This window comes from Pollachius pollachius (assembly GCF_949987615.1).
Source record: "Pollachius pollachius genome assembly, chromosome: 3".
Lineage (NCBI taxonomy): Eukaryota > Metazoa > Chordata > Actinopteri > Gadiformes > Gadidae > Pollachius > Pollachius pollachius.
The window spans coordinates 43,293,811-43,311,324 of record NC_136936.1 but is presented as its reverse complement, the minus strand read 5'-3'; the positions used below and the strand labels follow the sequence as shown (position 1 = coordinate 43,311,324).

General features: G+C 41.4%; 1 protein-coding gene across 1 annotated transcript; it reads right to left on the bottom strand.

Moving 5' to 3' along the window:
* Window positions 1–2,419: 2,419 nt before the first annotated feature.
* LOC307072531 (ras-related protein O-RAL) lies at window positions 2,420–17,152 on the bottom strand. The gene is made up of 5 exons (XM_079731853.1): window positions 17,036–17,152; window positions 6,848–7,095; window positions 4,851–5,059; window positions 3,968–4,145; window positions 2,420–3,827 (listed from the first exon to the last, which is right to left on the bottom strand). The coding sequence occupies exons 2-5, from the start codon at window positions 6,959–6,961 to the stop codon at window positions 3,705–3,707; spliced, it is 624 nt and encodes a 207-aa protein (XP_079587979.1). The 5' UTR covers window positions 6,962–7,095; window positions 17,036–17,152; the 3' UTR covers window positions 2,420–3,704.
* Between the last annotated feature and the right edge of the window lie 362 nt (window positions 17,153–17,514).

The window sequence follows — 17,514 nt, the reverse complement described above, 5'->3', positions numbered from 1 at the left end:
GGACCATGGGTCCTTCTCCCTCCAGCCAAAGAGACACTTTCTGCCTTTTCTCAGGCTAGGATGAACCGATTTCAATTTTTTTTGCACAGTTATAATACATAGAATTATTTACTTCATATAACCTTCATATCTCCACCAGTGAAGTATCCCTTTAAATCTACCTTCTGGCTGCTATCTGTCTTAGGGATCGTCTACAAATTACACGCCCCAGACTGGTGGCATAGACTCTAACATGGAATTGTTTCTGGAAAGAATCACCACAAATCAATAAAAATACATTTTCTTGTATTCTTTCTTTGCTGATATCTCGCATGATAGTGAAACAGGATGCAATTAATAGTTTAAAATATTCACTAAAAATCAATAAAAATACATTTCTAATTCTGATTGCTGTAGTAGTTGCCAATGGTGGACTGTTACTTACTACAGGTGATATTTGTGGATATTTTGCATTATAGCGAATCAATATGCAATTAATAGTTTAAAATATTCACCAAAAATCATTAAAATACCTTTTCTCATTCTCATTGCTGTAGTAGTTAGCACGTTTTATTTGAATCACATAGTATGATGTCAGATTGTTGCATTTTGGATGTATAATATTTGTGTGAATGTAGTCTGATGTAAGTCTTCATATTTCTTTCTAAGGTGTACAGTATTGTGGATTTGGTATTTTGTAAAATTTGATACAGCCATTTCTATAGCATTAATACTATATGTAAGATTACATTTTGTTGAATAACGGTTTCATTTTTTATTCATGTGAATGGAGTCTGATGTAAGGCCCCATGTTTCATTTTTTGTTTAGGTTAAATGTGGATTTAGTATTAGGTAAAATTTCACATTGTCTTTAGGGATATAGTATGGATACTACTATGTACGATTGTATGTAGGATTAATGGTAAGGGTAATTCATTATTCAAAAATAAAGTTGACATATATTGTTAACAAATCTTGTTCCATGTGCTCTTTTTTGAATTAGAGCCCCTGCCCCTCAACATGTCTCTGCACAGCCCTGCACAGAAGTGCCAGTGCATAGACCTTGCAATGCAGTAGCCTGTGAGATACAAAATCGAAATACTGTCACTTCTAAAGAGATCTCCTACATCGATGTATCATGGAGGACGGCTAAATCAGTCATGAAAATTTGAGGTGACTGCATGTCGGCCACTGAGGCGCACACTAATTGAAAAACTAATAACAAGGGGAACACACAAAGGGAACACAGAGGCACTGGCACTGTGCCCCAAAGAGGAAAAATAAAAGGCATAGTAAAGGACTGACCTAGTGGGCATGAGCTTGCTGCTGCTGGGCTCATGTGTGTAACTGAAATTTGACACGTTGTACCATGGAATGCTCACCTTTAGAACTCTTATCTTTAATGTTTTCTTTTGTTGATGCTGATTTGGAGTCTCTTCTTGGAAGATCTGGGGCCTCTACGCATAGCCAAATCTCCTAACCTTTATGCATCCTTTCCTTGACCTTTGTGGCAGACGTCATCGGGTCAAGGAGAGCTGAAAAGGTGCTTCCTTTCGAACAAAAGACAGCACTGTTTAAAATGAATTCGACTCCACTTCTCCTAACAGACGTCATTGCGCAACGGCGAGTATTGCTGAACTCTAAAGTCTCTAGCGTGGAACTACCGTTTTCCGAAGTTGGACTACAACTAAAACTCTTTCAATCCATGCGTTCTTGGAAATTAAAGGACATTTCCTATGCAAAATATAGAATTCTTAGAGGCCTCATATGGATCTGATCGTTCCGGACTTGACGTGTGGTGTCATTGCCCACAAACTAGTGACATTTCAAACTAAAGTCAAACTCCGTGAGTTCGTCAATAAAATTGTGTTGAAGCCAAAAATCCAGTGTAAAAGGCATTATCTATAGTAATAGTTTTTTTTGTTGATAAATATATTTTCTGAACAAATTGTCAATCAAAAAGTAACTGCTGAAATGTGAGCGTTCCAATTCAACGTCAATTAACGTTCCCAGTTTAACCAGTAGAGGGCAACCCAGTGAGGGCCAATATACCTTGATACTTTTCCCAGAGGCGTCGTCTTATCGGAATGACAACACAGGTGTTGCACATAACATTAATTAACGGTCTACTCCTGTTATGTAGAGAGTCGTAGTACTAACTCACATTGACCCCGCTGGTTATATGACCCACATAAATGAGACACCTGCTAGGAGAGCTCTTTGAAAATAGTTCAATGTACGTTATGTTAACTAGTTTAGAACAAATTTGTCAAATAATATTTGAATTAAGATTTTACATTTAAAAAAAGAACTTCCAGTCATATGTACAAAGGGATCTTTTTTTATTTGGCAACATATTTAAAGGTTGTCTTTTCAAATGGATTATCATACTCATTAGAAAGAGCAAAACAATAACATGATGGACCATGGGTAATGGAGGACACTTGATTTATGCAGGTGTAAAACACTTCACTGTAGCACTAGATTAATATCCATGTTTCCATCTCACATTCACTCACGCACAAAGTAAATGACATACATTGAGTTAAAAACACAAGATCCACAACGAGAAACAAGGATTTGGACATGTAGACGTAAGATTCTGATGGCACATTCAAGTTACATCTCAAGCATGAATTCATTGAGCTATTTATTATTTCAGCATTGGCAATGAAGGCTTATGTAGTGCAGTTTAGACAGAGACTTAAGGTTATATGTGGAGGATAAACAATAGAACCATCGTGGCTAATTATGTCCGCCCTTTGAAGCAGGGGTGAGATCGCCCTCCGGATTGCATTTCCTTCACCATGCAAGGTTCAGTACACACAATGACTGTTTCCCCTCACTGTTATTGCAAACTGCAATGTGGGAGGGAAGAGAGTTCCATTCAATTTCACCACTCTGCCATTAGACCTTGGTCTTGGGACTTTTTCTCAACAAATTCAAGACCAAAAGCAGAAGATGTTTACCTGGGTCGAAATTGTGTTTTGTATTTACAAGCAAAACCTAGAAAAGTTTAAGAGTCAATAGAAGAGAATATTAAAAATGTACCATTATATTTGGAAAGTAAAATGTATGAATGTCATTGAAACAGCAGGTACACTGGTACAGAATTAAGCTTAAGAGATCCCAGGAAAGTAGTTGATTGTGAACCTAAGCTTACTGGAGGTTAAAAAAGTGGGAAGGAAAAGTGCACAGCAATAAATGAAACTAGGGATCGTTGGCAGTATATTCGAGTTGGCGTAAGAAAGGTCTAAAGTCAATCTGGAGAAAATCAGAGGACTATTGGTCATTTGGCCTCTTCCAAGCCATCACAAGTCACAGTCTCAAATTAGTGGTTACCTTCCTTTTGCATGGTTTAAAAAAGTGGTTTAAGATTGTTCTATAGACATAATCACGAGCAGCTGTTAAAAAACTCAACAAACATACAGACACATTTGATTCCACATGAGCAACACACAGGAGAGGTCCGGGTGAAGGGGTGCCTTCAATGTTTGAACTCCTTCCCAAGACATACACAGTGTGTGTGTGTGTGTGTGTGTGTGTGTGTGTGTGTGTGTGTGTGTGTGTGTGTGTGTGTGTGTGTGTGTGTGTGTGTGTGTGTGTGTGTGTGTATATATATATATATATATATATATATATATATATATATATACATATGTGTGTGTGTGTGTGTGTGTGTGTGTGTGTGTGTGTGTGTTTTACGGCTTGCACAGAAAATAAGTTCACAGTAAACAGCATCTTTCCTTGAAGCTCTTCTTGTTCTTCTTATTCTTTCCTTTGCCGTTTTTGTCCTTGTTTTCCGACATCTTTTTGCCTCGCACCTCCCGCATGAGGTCAAAGAACACCTGGGGAGAGGGGGGATGAATGAAAACAAAATGTTCAGACACCCACGAACGCTACACCGATAGGTCACATGAGAGTAGCACAGTTTCACAATAAATAAATCAAAGTATTTTTTTTTTTTTAACAACAACAGTGGTCCTACCTTGTCGACGTTGGCTCTCGTCTTGGCAGAGGTCTCCACGTACTGGACGCCCCACTCCTCGGCCTTTCCGCGGGCCTCGTCCACGGACACCTGCCGCCGCTCCTCCAGGTCCGACTTGTTCCCCACCAGCAGCAGGGGGATCTTGTCCTCCTCTGCCTTCACCCGCAAGATCTGCTCCCTGGGAAATGGGACAGCAGAGTTAGCCTTCTGCTGGGTGTGCGAGATGCGTACGTCGGCCGAAAACCTCCCCAAGGGAATTTGAAACCACATTTTATATTCAAGTTAACTGTATAAACTTTGTTTTTTATGTTGGATTTATCACAGTTGCAGCATTTTTTGGTGTTGTATCTCTCCTGATCAAATATCCCCATTGCGGTAGTGTTCCTATAGTAATGGAACAAGGGGGTTGTAATCCCCCAATTACAGAGAGAGGGCCAGAATCATGGGGGAAGCCAACATACGAGATGGTTTATGTTGGTGTAGTTTACAAAGAAGAGGTTTTGTAAAAAAAAAGCACCCAAACAAAAGGAACGCACCGTTTCATCCCAGGTTACAGTATATCCCTTATATTTATAAATTGCATGGAATATGATTTTTTCTTATTTCAGATATGAAATTCTGTTTGGATTAGATAAGATAGATGCCAGAAGAAACGCAGATACCAAATGTTGTTATGTTGTCTGTGAATCTCCCGCACGGACGCATTTCGACACATAAATACATCCATAATAAATTTGAAATTTAATAATTTAAAATCTCGACAATGACAAACCGTTGCACTAGCAACCTACCCAGTTCCCTGGTTTAAAATACAAAGTCCGATAAGGCCCAAACCAGCGTTCAGGCTGTGGTGGCGGTGGGGGAAGACTTGGGGGCGGTGTACCTGAACTCCACGGTGGCACTGAAGGACTCCTGCTCCGTGATGGAGAAGACCAGCAGGAAGCCCTCGCCGCTGCGGAAGTAGTTGTCCCTGATGGCGGCGTAGTCCTCCTGGCCCGCCGTGTCCAGGATGTCAATCTGGACCTCCTCCCCGTCCAGCACCACCTTCTTCCTGTAGCTGTCCGCCTTGGTGGGCTCGTAGTCCTCCACGAACTGGGTGCAATGAGAAGGCGGGGAGGGGTGTTGTGAGTGTGGGCATGCTGGTACAATGGGACCGGAAGTGGAGCAACACCTCAGTATTACACTTACACAATGATTCAGTTGTTGTATCAGTATTTTTAAATGCATGCCACAGAACCTATTTTTACTCCAAAAACGGACGTTCACATTTTAGTGTTGTGATGCGATCGATATTCAAAAGGCTATGTTATTCATTTTGAGCAAGGTCCTCTGGGTCACTGATGAAGTGTGGTTAGAATTGCAGATTTGAAAACAACTGGTGAACTTGTATCCACATTAGTAAAAGCTAATCCCACCCTACTCATATGTTCCACGTGAAATAGACCCTTGCATTACATGCGACCACTACATACTGGAAGCCAGGAAGAACCATGTCATTTTCCATTAGATTCATCAAAACAGGAGGAAAGGGAAACAAGAGAGGCTGAAACTACATATTTTGCTAGGAACAAGGACACCACTTTCTGATGAAGTGGAAAGATGTGTTCAGTTCAAAGGACAGCATAATTGCTATCCACTTCTTGGGTAAATCGCAGAACCTTCAAGGCGATGCACATTCAGTCTTTTGAATCAACATCTCTTTGTCTGGCTTTCACCTTCAAAGTGCATAGTAGAGTAAAACTCCAAAGCTAAGTACTGTTTGCCACCGTCTTTGTGAGATTGCAATCACGCATACTTTTTAAATAAAATTATATGCAGAGGGAAGTAGAGGGTTTTTCACAGAGAACAACAAAGAAACAACTAAAAATGTGTTGCTGATAATGGGAAAATCAATACCCATTCAGTATATAATAGATTATTACTCTGCAGACATTGTTGCCTCCTTCTATACTGATAAGACAGGTAGGACTCTTGTCTGTTATAATAAAAGGTTTAGTAGAATGAGCTATTATGGACGGTATAATTTGGGTTATACTTATAGATTTTAGCCAATATCCCCCCCCCCCACACACACACACCTAATTAATTTGCAACAGATATGACATAAGTAAGTGTCGAACATTTTGAAAAAGGATGTGCAAAACGCCACAATGTGTGTCTTGAGTCATTATGTTTACATTTTGCGTTGAGGGAAAGTCACTAGTTTGATAAATCCGTGTTTTCTTTGCCCTTCCAGGCAAAGTTGTCTGAGTATGTGGGTTGTCGTTACAGTGGCCCCTGTGGATATTGGCTCAGCACAACACCTCATACACAAGTCATCTTCTGGGCAACAGACTCACTTCTAATGGGACCACTGAAGGTTTAACAACTTGCTCAAGGGCACCTCAACATGCTGCCTGCTTGTTGAGGTTGTTTAAGGATGTTTAAGGACGTGCCTCTGATGGTGTGCATCTCAAATCAAACGCCTAATCACCATGAAAATGTGTTTCATTCATGTTTCATTTTAGGCATGTTTGAACCGGTTTCCTTTTTTATCATAAAATACTTAATACAAGTATATTACATATAATTTTCAACTTCAATACTTGAATAGCAATGCATTAAATTTTGTTCTTATTGGAAAGGTTCGAACTAGATTAATCAATTACAACCAATACCATCGATAATCATCAAAGAAATAACATGTCAAAATATACCTAATAATAATAATAGCTTCAGGCCATGTGTGAAGGCATGTACAGTATATCATTTGGGAGGAAGGCTGCATTGCCAGTGGTGTATTTACATCTCTACAGTGAAGTGGGTCGTGGGTGTGCAGGTGTCCGCCTTAGGGCTGTTGATCGACTATCCGAAGCAACCGCTGGCGAGCAGGCAGCCTACCTCGTCGTACATGAACTGCAGCGTGAGGGCCGATTTGCCCACTCCTCCGCTGCCCACCATGATGACCTTGTGCAGGGCCAGAGAGCTCTGGTTCTTGCTCTTGCTGTTAGCCATCGCTGAATCCCTCGGTGTCCCTCTCTCGTGCGCGCGCACACATACACACACACACACACACACACAACCACACGCACACACACGCACGCACACGCTCTTCCTGGTTACTGCCCCGAAAACACACCTGGCGCCACCTGCATGTGAGGAAAACAAAAAGTGAAATCATTAGTCGTTGACAAACATTATGTAGGCCGATGCCTTTTTCTCCAATTGCACACTGGGAACCAGGGTCCGGCCTTGCACAGAGATATAAGGAGACTGTCCGGAGTGTGGTAGCAAACCAGAACAGATGGTAATCATTGCATTAATGGAGTTCCAAGATGGCAATAACTTACTCTGCCAAGTCCCCGGGATCTGGCCCAACAAAGACCCCCACTCAACCGGGGTCCCCATCAAAAGGTCCCCACCACCAGAGGACTCGCGGCCCTCCACTTCAGGAAGCAGTTTAGGAGTGTATTAAAGAAGGGCACAAGGGTCGAACCTCGTTTAAAGACACGGCAGGACATTGGTCTGCACCCGGTGGCTCTTAACCCCGGAGGGGCAGGAGAATCGAGAGAGGGGCTGCATTTGGGTGACTGGTGGTGTGTGCTCCATCTCCGTCGGACCAGCGTTCAACACATCCAAATTAACAAGCTGAGTACTGGTGTACTGGTGGATGTTGTTAAAAAGGGCAGCCTGCAGCCTCTTAAAACGGGGTGGCCTTTGTACTACTGAGAGCCAAGGGTCCATCAATGTTTGTTAGAGTCAGGTGACGGTGAACCTCAGCAGTCATCGTCTTGGCACAGAATACAACAGCATTTTAACTTCAGTGGCACACGTTTTTTTTAATCAACAATATGGCTTTAAACTTGATATTGGTCACATGGCGATGTCGAGACTCTTCAACTTCATTTATGGGGAGATTTCCTTGCTCCGCTAAGTTATATTATAATTCTATTCAGTAGTGAAATTATATATATTTTTGTCTTATGCTGTATTGCATTCCCTCATCATAAAAATATGAACTCAATGTGTCCTCATTTAAGTAGCTGCACAGTGTCTCCTGGCCCCCGTGTTGTTGTGACACATTTCGTGATCACCTGATTCCTGCCCATCTGCATGCCAGCAGTCCAGAGGCCGCCTCTCTAGCAACTGTTGCCGTTGAAATGTGTCATGCCAGAGCCGACAAAAAGCCTCAGCGAGAGCTGCGGCTTTTGGCCTCGTTCCACCTCTCATTTCCTGCCGTCTGTCTCCCATCCAGCGGTTAGCCTGCTGGACACCTGAGCACGACTGTTAATGACGTTATTGGCACTCCACGTGATGTACTACCATTGGGTAAATAAATAAATGTTATGATCATTTTAGTTGGTTGGAATGTTGTGTCTTCAGTGAATCAAATTACAATTTTTAGTCAACAGCCAATTTTAAAAATGACACAGGTTTGACCAAAAAATAATTTTGTCACAACCTGTGGTCCCTACATTTTTGGTGCACCCAGAGTAAAATGGGCAGCTAATCTGCTATAATATTTGAATCCCAAATGTCCCAAAACATGTTGTTGGTATCCTTAACGGCAAACACACTCTTGTCCCTGTCCAACACTCTGGTCCCTTGCAAGTAATTCACAAGGTGAATGCCTTGACTGTTGATGTACCAACCTTGACTGTTGATTTGCTCTAAGTCTTTGCTTTCCATGAGTGCAGAGAAATTGCCCCCCCTACTTCAAACAGCATCTCCTACATTTTTCCTTTAATTAAACTATCACTGAATGCATTCTCACATCCCCCATAGTGGTCTGGTACCACAGCTCGGCCAGGCAGCCACACACACAAAGAACTCCAACGCATCATCAACCGATCCTCCAAAATCACCTCCCGCTGATATCATAGAATCACTCCACCTCAAAGACACTGTTAACAAGTCAAAGAACTTCTTCTCCTTCAAACTTCTGCCCTTCCAAAGAAGTTACATGCAGCCAAACATCCCACGTTATATATATATATTTATATATACACAATATGCACTGCACTTGTATATATAGATACATTAATTGCTATGTATCTAGTAAAATTTTGTATTTTTTATTTTGAGCTGAACATTATTTGGCTGGGTGGTCATATCATTATTTGAATACAGCAGATATGGGGTTTCAGTTGCAAAATGGTGTTATGAAACCAGATCTCACATGACACTGTGCCTACCCAATATGACATGCCTACAGATGGAATCTAGCAACATTTAAAATGGACTATTTAGGAATGGCGTGAGCTAATGGACTCACTCTTTTGGACAAAGAGCAACTATATACTTAACGCTGTGGCCATAGTCATGGGTTTAGCACTGGGCTATAATGTGATGACGCTACCGATTCGTGGCCTCGGGGGTTGAGGGAGGGGTCAGGGGTGGATGCCAGGTCTGTCCTAACACTCTATAACCAGGAAATCTGGCTTCTGCCCTGGAGTTTTCCTGGCTTTGTTCCCTGTTGTCATGGGAATTAGAGGGCTATATACCAAGAAGGATATCCAGACTCTCCCCATCTCCTGTGGCGTTCAAACTACTGAAAAGTCTATCCCTTTTAGCAGCTTTGTGAAGTGGGCCACAATACACAAACACACATTTGTGATTTTTAATCAATGAGTGAATGTCAAAATGATCACACCGAACATGCACTGACAGGTATGAAAATAACAATGTCACACAACAGGGACTAAATAATGGGCCAACCGCACATTCCAATACGACATATCGAAAGAAGAACAAAGCAATGCATCTTCCAGTATGCACCGCCCCCCAAAGAAATTCCCATAACTAAAATGAGATAGTGGATGTGGCTCAAGAGAAACTGCTGTCTTGACCTAGATACGGGACGGCAGTGGGTGGGGAGAGAAAGTGAGATGGGAGCTTCATTATAAAGGGTTCTCTCTCTCTTTTAATAACTTGGGGCCCCGCTGCTGAAATATAGATGACAGAGAGCATGCCCGCCAGGCAGGCCAGAGGGACGGGTTGGAGATTCATTTGATGGCTGTCAGATGGAACCCAATGCACAGGCCCAATGATGTCTGTTTACTCACACACCTGTGCACACACACACACAAACACACATCCACTCAATCACAACTTACATTTCTATTTCATTTTGCATAGTTTGGTCACTGTGACAATACACTGACCAAATCTTTGCACCATTCATAAGCTATATGAATGGTGCATAGTAGATTAGAGTAGAGTGCAATAAAACAGGGGGTATTATAATCATCTATGTAGGCTGTATGAATAAATACATAGAAGGTTATAATACTCTCCAATTGCTTTTAATAATGGGTTTTAAGAAGGAATCCCATGGGAATACAAGACAACTTTCTCTTCTCAGTACTCTTCGTGCGGGTGTTCCTATCCTAAACCTTTGTGAGGAGACTGTTTGTTCCAGAACCGTCTGCTGATGACATCACGGCCCGTCTCTACGCCCTATTGCCCCTGTCGCGCTCAGTGGAAATAAAGCAAAACAACAACAATGGAGCAAATGGCCATGAGGGGATGGAAAAGTCGGATGAGAGAGAACACCCCGCCTCCCCCCCTGTGGATAGTGCAGCCAGACAGCCGAGATATAGAGACCGGGACAGGGGAGACACGGTGGTGGTGGTGGTGGGCAATTTCTACCTTTTGGTTGTGGGGGGAGGTGGGGCTGCTTTGCTGATGAAAATAAATACAAAAAGAGGAGTTGATGAGGAGAGAAATGGAGCGAGGCACAAACAATGGCCCGGCATAGCGTCGCGCACAACTAGGTGTGTGTGTGCGCGCGTGTGCGTGTGTCTCTAAACTGAGGAGTCTACCACACATCCTCCCCCTCCTCTCTCCAGCCCAGAGGGAAACAACAGGAGGGAAATGTCCTCTCGGCATTGAATCGGTTGAGACTGGGGGTGAGGGGGGGTTACCTGTCCCAAGTTCCTGCCTCTGCTCTCCCTCCACTTCCTCTTTGCAGGATCTGGGAACCGTTACCGGCCATTAGCGGAGGTTAGCAGGGCTACCTTATGTGGATAACATCAAATAGTCTCAACATGTGCGATAAGAATGAACAGCAGAAGAACAATGTCTGATATGAATGCTGACCTTGTGACCTTTTTCAGTGTGTAGCGTACAGTGAACAGCGGGTACGCCAGGTCCATAAAGATAAAGACACTAAAATCGTTATCAGGTATGACCTTGCTTCGTTCAAGCCTTTCATTTATCCAAACCAAGCTAAAGGTCATTTGATCGGCTGTAGCCTGCATGGTGTAAAATGAATTACAGGTGTCACAATAGATGAGTCATAGAGCCTCTTTCTGCCGCTTGTGTTGATGAATTGTATTTTAGCTCTCCCCATTATTTATTAATTCATAATTGATAACTCTTTATTTGCCAAATAATATGCAACACTTCTCAATAATATAACCCCGCGTCAAGACAACTCCTGGCGTGAAGCATCAACATCTACCACACCTGTTTTCTCTCGTCATTCTGTTAGGATTCAAGCAAAGAAATCCTACTTGTTCTGGCTTGTTGGTGCTATGGCATAAACAAGTTACGATGAATAATTGAAGAGCAAAACAGAAGAGACAAGGGAAAAGATGCCAGTTTGTCAGCATCTTTTTTTTTTTCTCCAAAAACAAAAAGGCCGGGGAGATAAGATAGGGGACAGCCTGTCTATGGGATGGCTTGGTTGAAAAACTAAATTGATGGGGTTGCACACGAAAACATGCATCCACGAGGTTCAACAACAGATCCGATGTGGTGCATACTAACTAACTTCAGCTCCAGCAAGTTGCACAGAGGAAGCTTTGAGTAAAAGATGTGAGGTGAAGGGGGGGTGTTAAATCCTCTCCGCTATGGTACAAAACCCTTCTACGCTGGCAGAAGCTACTAAGTAGGCTTCTTCTTCCTTTAACACACTCTGCTGCCTCACTTCCCCTCAATTCGATAGGAGTTCCTTAAAAATGAAAACGGTTGTGATTCTGCTCATTGATCTGTTTACACTGCAGTGACAAGGGCATGAAAACGGTGTGCTAGTTTTCCATGTCAGGAAAATGACAGGACAGACAAACACTTACTGAAACACTTTATTTGGACTATGCCTACAGTGACAGTGGTTCCAAAGTATGGCACGTCTTTGGAGGCGTTTTGTTTCGCCTTTTGTGATTTGATTTTAAAATATTGCTAAAAATCTGTGCAAAGACCAGAGATGCATATCAGACATCTTGTTAATTTAATTTGATGTGATTGGGTGTGAAAATCAAATGTTTATTTGATGTGTAAAAAATATTAAAGCTGTATCCTGCCCAAAGTTCCATGAAAACACTCAACGCATCAACCTCTGTAGGGATATTGGAAAGAACATAAGCAGAAAATGTTGCTTGAAAATGTTTTCAATTGTACACGGGGGAGGGACACGGAGATCGCATTCATTGGAATTGACCCATAACCCCCGAAGTGGAATTTGCAAAAAGTTTGCAAAAAAGGTTGACCGTTTAAGGGATTTGCTCTGCAACACCCACTGGAAATAGAGAAACTGTGACAGGACCGGACTGGTTCTCCGAGCCATGCATATGGATATGATTCAGAGAGATCAAGGGAGGGTAAATTAATCACTGTTAAAGCTAACCCTCCGTTGACGTTTTAACCACTCCTGTTACTTCAGCATTCCAAAAAGTTGACGCAGAAAGTCAAAAGCTAGGCTACTCCCTTTTCAGAGTTGGCTAATGCTCAGACTAAATAACTCATACACATTATACATGAAACAAATGTCCATCTGTAAAACCCTTTTCATCTTGTCAGTCTTTATTCAAAGTAATGGTGTGAAAACCGTCAGGTTGCTGGCGGAAAACTAACAAGGGCTGGTTAAGTGTGTGTCATGGGTGGGGTAGCCTATAATCTATAATCATCAAGTTCTGCTCTTCATAATGAAAGGATGCTGGTGAGATGATCAGATAAAAACTTATGCAACCTACACTTTGGATATCCCATCCGCGAAGCAGGGCCAAACCTAAGCGTACAAAGTTCTCTTGTACGCTTCCTACCACAGGGATGTAGCCCATGCCTGCTTTCAATAAGTGGGGATGAAGTGGTCAGATCTCTGGCATGGCTGGCTGCTTGCTGCTATGCATTAATGGTAAGTTTTTGGTAAGAGGAAGGAGTCTAACAGAGTTAAACAAAACAGTGCAGCTCCATGCAACTCCAGCTGTCACATGAGAGCTGTTGATGCTAAGCAGCAACAGAGGAAGCACACAGGAGTCATCTATTCAAATAGGAAATATCTAGTTGTTATGGTGTCTTGGCCTTCATTCGATAAAAAGAAATAATGACCACCGTACGGTGAATGTATAGTATTGAATTACCAAACAAAATATCGCACTATGTTGAATTTATATAGCGCTTTTCTAGACGCTCAAAGACGCTTTTCAGAGAAGGGGAGGACCTCACTAATCACCACAAAGAGTCCATGATCAAATATTTTCAAGTAAATTTGCAAATCAGTAACATTTGTAAACATGAGCTCCAACAGAGATCCGATGCACCTCTTTATTGTACGTACACACTCCTCCAGTCATCTAACAGGCAGCAGATGTGGCAATTTACTCATCCTCAGAGACAGCAGCAGAAACTCGTCTCATTAGATGTCTAGTCAATAAATTAGGAAGGAAATTAAGAGCCATATTTCAAGAATGACAACTACAATGTACTACTATACTATCCTATAAATTAATGGTACATTTCTTCCGATTCAATATCAGCACTAAGAAGAAAACTTCAAAATAAGTTCATGAATACCCCTGATCTGGTTTTGATGATATTTTAGTTTGACCGAATCAAATGGATTGGGTCCTAGCCTTTCAAAGCAGCCACTTAAACTCACTCACAGTAACAGATTTAGCATAGGCAATTGTATTGTAGGTAGTAGGTAGTATATAGCACATGATGTCTATAAAGATTATACTATATGCCAGCACAAGAGGAATTTATTACAGCCGGACATTACTCATCCCCTTCCACACCACTGGCATAAGTCTGTAGGATCTGGCAGAACAACCACAATAACAAGGCCAGCTAGTTCATATTGAAATAGAGCAGAATCAAGTCATTCAGGGATTTGACATTCTATGAATTTGATTTCGGTTAGGCCAACTTGTATCAAGAATCATGTTCCGTTATGAAGTGTGTTACCTTGGCTTTTAGTCATGATCCCTTGTTTATAAAAGAAAAAAACACTTCAACCACTTAACATTAAAAGCTAATTGGGCTGGCCTCTTCCTTCTGTTACTGTTAAACAAAACATCTGGCCGTCGAGGTGAGATGTTGTTCAAGCCTTTGCAGTCTATCAGAGGGGAAGAAAAGAGAAAGGATGCCAGATATGCGCCACGGTACACGACTCCGCAGCTTGAGTTTGGACCAACATCCTGCTCTGGGAGAAAAGGAGACAACCCAGTGTTTTCTAAGGGATATACACCGGTGGGAATAGATCAAACAATAACCCTTCCCCAGAACCTCACGTCCGGCGTGGAAAGTCCATTTGACTTGGTGAGCATTGTCATCCTGCCTAGACTTATAACATAATTGCCATCAACAGATAGATCTCTGATGAGATTAAGCCAGGTAAAGTTAATCAAACCTCAGATACCGCTCCCAAACGTTTAAGGCAATGCAATACCCTGATTGGTTAATATAGATCATGTGGCAAGTGCCAAAACCTGGAAAACAAACCCAAAGTTTGATTATGGACAATATTTTGAATACTCCAACTTCAAAACAAGAAGTCTAATACAAGGTGCAAATCCAAATTTCAATTCCTGCAATCACCATTTTGTAAGTTGGGATATAAAATCATGAATAAAAACTAAAAAGGAGCTTAAAAAAAACAAAGTAGCTGTTATTTTCATAATTCTTTCGGAAAATGTTCCTCTCAGAAAAAAACAGAACACCAATACATTGGTAATATCTCTCTTACAGGTTGATGGAAAATTAAGTTGTTGGAAGCACTAGCATAAACATCAGATGGTCCCAGCCGGGGAGGAAATGAAATGTACGGCTGATTTAGCTCCATTCACATGACCTTTGTCCGCCTCTCAGAAGAGAAGAAGCTGCAGGCCAAAGAAGTGTAGAAACTAGTCCCTGTGTCGTCTGGTGCCCAGCTCAATATTGTAATCTTATTGAAGAGGCAATATTTCAAACACACAATACATGAAATTACGTGTTTATCCAAAGTTAAAGATTTTTTTTAATGTATTCATCATTAGTATAAACCCCATACATGACTATCTGCATCAAAACTTTGGAAAGTACATGTTGACGGATGCTCGTCAAATAATCTATCAGGTATTTTTGTGAACTGCTGCGGTGCAATGAGTAAGCTTTAATAATAAACTGCTGTGTCAAGACCAAAACCACCAGTGACCTATAATTCCTAGATAATCTGAGTTACGAAATGTTGGTAACAAGTGGCCATTTAAATGTACGTGGCTGAAATTATCATCGCTCTTCCTGGCAGAGACCCATGTTAACCATTGACTGTATGCCACTGCTCAGCGAAGCCTTGTTATAGAAGGTTTGCCTCTCCCTTGTGATAATTAAGGACAACACAGAGATAGATACCAACAACATTATAACACATAACACAAACATTAATGAGACATATTTTTTCCCATATGGTCCGAAAAGGCCTATAGAAAGCACAACCCAACTCCTACTCGTTTCAAAAATCATCTTGACCTGGACAATAATAACCAGATTATGCACGGTTCAAGACAATGGTGGGATTATTTAAGTGGTCATGTAAACAATACAGCATAGTGCAATTTCAGTAATCAGTGTATGGCCTACATTTCATGTGAGAAATTTAACTGTTATGTATACAGGCTTTGCTTTTATCACAGCTTTATCACAGTGTCAATTGATTTACTGCTATAAGGGACATAATGCCAGAATGATCGTTTCCACTAATCAGGTTAATCTTATCCCCGTTAATGATGAGCTTCATCCTCTAATGCTTAGATGTGCTGAATTTGCTGTCTCCATGGCATATGTCTTATATAATGAGTCTTCCGTATGTACAGGGGGCAATGAAATCTGATGTGTGCCGTTTTTGAGGCACAACCAAACAGCTATTCTTTAAAGTTCCTTGCATCATTTAAGTGAGAAGGTTAATTATGAATTCAGTTTCAAGGTATAACTCAAGCTGAGGAAGTGGATGACTTAGTTTAACTGACCCAATATTTGTGTTTGTGTGTGTGTGTCTGTAATGTTGAAACATTGAAACCTTTCACAAAGAATATTGATTGATGACCTTACGCTACAGGTTTGAAGAACTATTCACCATCTATTGAATACCCTTGTATTGACAATATTGTAGAGGCGCGCCAACAACGCATAATACAACGGTTTGACCAAAGCTAACTGTTGTGAAAACAGTCTTTTGTGCTGACTGTCTTGGATTCAACTATAGGCAAATAACCTTGGGCGTGCCATATCCTCAAGGGAAAACAGCGTGTCCCTAGGTCTAAAGTAAGCATCTGAATTAATGATATTTGCATGTCAAATGGAAACCTCGCTGCCTACAGCATCATAGACTACCCGTCAACACAACTCAAATCAGACGGCGCTATTGTCGATCTGCCCAGCTGTCTTCAATATGGTTGCGTTCATCAACAAAAAAACTTAAACGGAAAAAACATTAAACAAAGTAAGTTGCATTCGGGAGAACCACGAACGTGCCCTGATTAATGTAGACTACCGTACAACACAAACGTCGGTGTAACGTAGCGACTCATGTATCAGTGGTCTCTTGCCTACATGCTGCCGCCCGCTTCATTGCATCAGGGCGATGATCAGTAGAACGATGTGAGATTGGCACATTAATTAAAAGCTCAGAAACCCTTCAAATGACAAACACCCACAAGCATGTTAAGAAAGGATATAGGAAATAAGGGAACACAATAAATACTCTCCTCCTATATCGGTGTTATTATCCATAGTGGGTCGCGGTTCCTTTATTAAGGGACCCTTGCCAATTATACATTTCTATTTATGAAAACATGTATTTCTCTCAAATTAAATGGTTTTAAATCTTACCAGAAGAGGAATTTAATTGTTGCTTTTGCTTGATACTATCCAGGAGAGTGCATTTGGTAGAAGACAACGAGTTCAATGTATGCCGACTTCCAAACGGTAACAAACCGCTATAACGAAGACCCCACCTTCCGGATGTGCTGCCACCAGGAAGACAGCGGACCGGATGTGATGTCACAACATGCTCAGACAAAAATATATTACCGGTACTTAAAATCCTATTTCTTACTAGTTTCCCTGACCCTTAACCTGAAACCATTTATATTGATTATTTATTGTTTTACATTATATTAATAAACATTTTATAAAGTCTATGCCTGAATCGACGAAAACACTACATTGGCAAAAGCTTTCAATGAGTCTACAACATTACAGGTCACCATTTAATATACCATTGGTACTTTCACTACAAATGAAAATGGAAATTTCTGCTTCTGGCTAGATGCCACAAAAATATGGGTGAGCCGTGCAGACACAGTACC